The sequence below is a fragment of the Taeniopygia guttata genome, chromosome 5 (genome assembly GCF_048771995.1).
Source record: "Taeniopygia guttata chromosome 5, bTaeGut7.mat, whole genome shotgun sequence".
In the NCBI taxonomy this organism is placed as follows: Eukaryota; Metazoa; Chordata; class Aves; order Passeriformes; family Estrildidae; genus Taeniopygia; species Taeniopygia guttata.
In genome coordinates this window covers 59406459-59411743 of record NC_133030.1, presented here as the reverse complement: position 1 = coordinate 59411743, position 5285 = coordinate 59406459, and the positions used below count along the sequence as shown (strand labels likewise).

Below are 5285 nucleotides of genomic sequence, written 5' to 3'. Positions count from 1 at the left end.
GGCTGGAAGAGGACTCTCGGCAATATTTATAGATTATATTCTTCTCTTTAATTTTTTCTCCCCGCCTTGCTTTTCTTTTTTTTTTTTTTTTTTTCCTAAGCAGGTCGGCAAATCAAACCTGGATGAAGGTGAAGCAAAAAAGTCACTCCTTTTATTTTTTTTAAGTTTCTCTGGAGTGTCTCTGAACTCGTGAGTTTTGTGTGTGCTTTTATGTCTCCCCAGCTCTGTCGGGTTTTATGAAAATGAGCAGTATTGAAAGCTTTTCCATCCCGCTAGCTGTGAGCCTCACATAAATGATGTAAATGGCTCGAAGGGTTTTTTTCAAGTGAACTGTGTAGATCTGTGAAAATAATATCAGGGTTTTCCGTCAGAATGAGCTTAGCACTGTACTGAGGCGTACCATAATCTGACCCGACACCTCCGACCATCTGCGCTATCTATCTGCCTTCTGATTTACCAAATCTTCACAAGCAAAAGACAAATTGTACTTGATACTAAAGAAAAGACGGCGAGCCTCAGTCCAGCTCCATTTCTACAGAGAAATGATTGGAGAAAATGTAAATCTGTTTAATTTCGGTCTACAGGCAACAAGCAAAGCAGCTTTCTTAAAGAAGAGAAGAAAGGAAGACAAAAACAATAGGAAAAAATAATAAGGGGGGAGGAAGAGACAATAATAAAATATCAAATTAAGAAGGGATTTTTTTGGACAAGCATTCTAGAAAAAAATACATTGCAAAGAGCAGAGGGGAGAACATATTGAGTTTAATTCAAAATATATGCTGCCTGTCCGAGCATAGTCCCTAATTCCCGGGAAGAAATTACCACTGAGCAGCTATTTGTAGAATAAAGAGTGGCTTCTTGATCATCCGCCTGTTCTCTACGGAAAATAAATCGTATCCTCGCAGCTCAGAGAGATATTTCATCCCAACCCGAGATGTCTGGAGTTGGCCCCGCTGCTCCAGAGGGGCGGCCGGGGCTCACCTCGCACCCAGGTCGATCTCTCGGGCCACCGAGGGGGGAAAAAACCCACGGGGAATGATTACTACAAGGTGATCAATATTTCAAAAGATTCCCGAAATCTGCTTTAAGTCGCTTTCCTGACCTACAAATGACTTCTCACTCCTCGCGACTATTCTCGGCTTCTATTCAGGACCATTCAGCCGAAAACAATAAGGGTTTAAATGTTAAAAAAAAAAAAAAAAAATTTAAAATAGCGCTTTTGGCTGGGCGCTGGGCTCTTTGCAGAGAATTCCTTGTCTTAACCGAAATAGGAAGTCACCTACAGGGAGAAAGGGGAGAGTTTTTCCCTAAATCTCGTCTGTTCCTGCGGTCCTCCCGCCGCATCCATTGTCAGTGGCACTCCCGGCATCACTGTCACTGTTCCGCAGCCAATTTTTTTATCTGATTTCTCAGCTCTGCCTTATCCCCCTCTCCGCCCGCGGGTGCGCGGAGCTCTGTGCGAGCAGCACCGGGCCGGACCGCGCAGCTTTACCGCGGAGGATGTGTGGGTCCTATCGCCGGGACCACTCCCTCCAACCTGCTGCCAGCACCCCGAAACGGGAACCCCCTTCCTCCCCCCATCCTGCTTTCCCCGGGGCGGCTCTGCCCTGCCCGGGTCGGCGGGGCAGGGCGGCGGGGTCGCGGTCCCCGGGGAGCGGGGCGGTGCGGGGCGGTGCGGGGCGGTGCGGGGCGGTGCGGGGCGGTGCGGGAAATTCCGCCGTGATTGGCAGCGGCTGACAGTGAGTGGCAGCCCCGCCATGGAAACCCGGGAGCCAATCTGCCGAGCCCGCAGCAAATCAGCCGCTCCCGCAGCAGCGCGGCAGCGGCGGGGAGCTGCGCTTGTGCCTTTTCTGGTTTCATTTTTTTCTTCTTCTTTTTATCTCTTTTTTTTTTTTTTTAACTTCCCTCCCCCCTCCCTCCCGCCCGCCCTCCCTCCCCGCTCCATCCTCCTCCGCCTCGCCCTTGCCCACCGCCCCCAGTCGCCGGAGCTGCCGAGCGGTCCCCATCGGCTCTCTGCCTCCGCCGTCCCTCCCGCGGCAGCTCCGCCGGCACCGGCGGAGGCAGCAGCGGAACGAGGGGCGGCCCGGGGCCGCTGCCCCTTCCCCGCCGCGGAGCTGTGCGCGGCGGGCACCGCCGGGGGTACGCGGAGCGCGGAGCGGAGCCCGGCGCCGCCTCCATGTTCCAGCTGCCCATCCTCAATTTCAGCCCGCAGCAGGTGGCCGGGGTATGCGAGACCCTGGAGGAGAGCGGGGACATCGAGCGCCTGGGGCGCTTCCTCTGGTCCCTGCCCGTGGCCCCCGCGGCCTGCGAGGCGCTCAACAAGAACGAGTCGGTGCTGAGAGCCCGGGCCATCGTGGCCTTCCACACGGGGAACTACCGGGAGCTCTACCACATCCTGGAGAACCACAAGTTCACCAAGGAGTCCCACGCCAAACTGCAAGCCCTCTGGCTGGAAGCGCACTACCAGGAGGCGGAGAAGCTGCGGGGCCGACCCCTGGGGCCGGTGGACAAGTACCGGGTGAGGAAGAAGTTCCCGCTGCCGCGCACCATCTGGGACGGCGAGCAGAAGACACATTGCTTCAAGGAGCGGACGAGGCATTTGCTGCGGGAGTGGTACCTGCAGGACCCTTACCCCAACCCCAGCAAAAAGCGGGAACTGGCTCAGGCCACGGGACTTACCCCCACGCAAGTGGGCAACTGGTTCAAAAACCGCAGGCAAAGGGACAGGGCAGCAGCCGCTAAGAACAGGTAAGGTGCTGCCCACAGGTTCCCCTTAGCGAGGCTTCGTGCCCGCCCGCCGGGGCCGGAGGCAGCGGGGAGGCGGTGCGAGCCTGGCGGCAGAGGACGGGGGAAACCATCCCGGGAGATTCCTCCCCGGGAAATGCAGCGAGATAAAGCAGGAGCAGCGGGAAAACACTAAGGCTTTTTAATTGCTTCGATTTAATAGGGGAGGATTCCCGCCCTGGGCTCCCTCTTGGCTGCCCTGTTGGGGGAGCGGGACAGGGGAGCAGGAGAAGGGCCACACCGGCTGGAGCTGGCGGCAGAAGGGCAATGCTCAGGGGCTGAGCGGAGACAAACCCCCTTCAAAGTTTTGCCCGGACATATAAATACTGGTTTGAAATATGTCCATCCTGAGAAGAGCCAGCCATGCCCTCTGTGGGCCTGCCACAGCCGCCGTGCCCTGCTCCTTCGCCAGAGCCATCTGGGAGCATTCCTTGGGATATTGTTCTTGTTTCTATTATATATATATAAATATATAATAGAAATACAACGTGAATATATGTGTGTATATATATATAATTTTTAAAAATATATGTTGTGGAACAAAATCACGGCTCTAAATGAGCAGTGTTATCCCAACACTAGTGACACAAGCAGACGCCCTGGCAGGCAGGGGAGGAAGCAGAGTTCCCCTTTATCTCCTCCCCAGGATCCCGGGGTGAGGAAAACTCCCTTTGTCACCCCTCAGCCGGGTTGTCTCATGTCGGAGACGTGGGTACTGTCACCCGGAGCCCTTTTTTATCGGCTAAAGGAAGATGTAAGGCCTACTGGATGGGGAACGCCTCTCGGGAGCTGCTGCAGGGCATTACTGACCCCTGAGACGAGGCCCGGTTTGGGGGCAGGCTGAGGAGGAGTGGGACAACTTTCCCCTGGCTGTCCTTGGGGTGGGCTCCCGGTTTTTCAGACAGAGCTGAGGAACCGGGTGCCCACCCAGCTTCTCCTCTCTGGTATCGCCGGTGTGAGTGGCGAGAGGAGGAGGTCGGGGGCAGGTCGGGGGAGCCCCTGGGGGGACAGCGGGGCTGCTGGCGGGTGCGGAGGGCTGGCGATGATGCTGTGTGTGCCGGTTCTTGCAGGCTACAGCAGCAGGTCCTAACGCAGGGCTCGGTGCGCTCGCTGCAAGCGGAGGAGGAGAGCGGCGGCGAGGCGGTGGGGGCCGCCTCCAGCCCCGCAGCCAGTCTCTCCAGCAAAGCGGCCACCTCCGCCATCTCCATCACATCCAGCGACAGTGAATGTGACATCTGACACCGCCGCCATGGCAAAGCGGGGCGAGAGGGAGGCCCGGCTCACCGGTGCCTCCGACACGGCCGGAGCGGCGGGGCTGGCGCTGCCCAACGCGGGGTACGGGGCGCTCCCCGCCCGCGCTTCCCTCCCAGCCCCGCAGCAGACTGCGTTAAAAAAACGTCCTTGAAATCGTTGTCGCCTTTATTTCGAAGGATTTGCGGAATTGATGCCTAAAAAGAAATAATTAAAGAAAGCCCAGAAAAAGTAAAAAGAAAAAAAAAATCATCAAGAAACAGAATGCCAAGTTGCAAAATGTCTGAGCCCTTATCCCGCGGGGTTGTTTCATGTTGAAAAGACGCTGTTCTTTTGGTTGGGTTTTGCTTTACTTTAAAGGGTTTTTATAAATATATATATATAATGTTTATTTACTTATTTAAGGGATTGCTATGGTAGATTTTTTTCTATTATTATTATTAATTATTATTATTTTTGGCTTGTTCTCTATGTGCACAGGTGACTTGTAGAGCATGTGCAGGACGAAACTGTATGAAGCAGCCTAAAACCATAATAAAATATTTGGTGAACGACCCTCGCATCTGCTTTGAAATGACGGTGTCTGTTTCAAGCCCGCCACTTTACGCAGAGCAGATCTCCGAGGCCGCGGGTATTTCAGCAGCAGCTCGGCAGGAACCGAAGTAGCCGGTCCCCGGGACCGGGGGTGATGTCTTTGCCAGGCAGGGAGCTGGGAGGAGCCGGGATGAGGCCAGAGGAGCAGGAACGGGGCTGGCTGGGGATGGCAAGGAGGTGGCATCGCCTCAGCTTCTTCTCTCCCAAGGGCTGAAGCTCTGGGGATTATCGGAGGCGAATTTTCTGAGAGGAACGAGGGGAAGAGAAAGATAAAAAAAAATATTGAGAGCAATGGTTGGGGCACAGTGTCGCCGAGGAAACTAAGCTTCCTCCTTCACCTGGCAAAGGCGAGGAGAAGATGGAGAATTAACAGTTCTCCATGCCAGTGAAAGGCCATAACGGGGGCTAAATTACAAATTACCCCAAATCGCGACCTCTGCGATGTGCCTGCGGCTGTCCCCACCATCCGCCTCCCTCGCTTTCTTTTGCGGTGGTTTTGCTGGAGGAGACCAAACACCAGGTCCAAGGAGCGCGCTAAGCTTTTTTCCCCAGCAGAAGGATTTTATATTATACAATTTGACATTGATCTTTAAATCGCCTGAGCTGTGCTTTTTTTGTCTTCTCGGTCTCATCGCGTTTACTCCCCTGTCCTCAGA

At 54.7% G+C, this 5285-nt stretch overlaps 1 protein-coding gene across 1 annotated transcript; it reads left to right on the top strand.

Moving 5' to 3' along the window:
* The first annotated feature begins 1983 nt into the window (after positions 1-1983).
* SIX6 (SIX homeobox 6) lies at positions 1984-4161 on the top strand. The gene is made up of 2 exons (XM_002200600.5): positions 1984-2748; positions 3855-4161. The coding sequence occupies exons 1-2, from the start codon at positions 2177-2179 to the stop codon at positions 4021-4023; spliced, it is 741 nt and encodes a 246-aa protein (XP_002200636.1). The 5' UTR covers positions 1984-2176; the 3' UTR covers positions 4024-4161.
* Positions 4162-5285: the final 1124 nt, after the last annotated feature.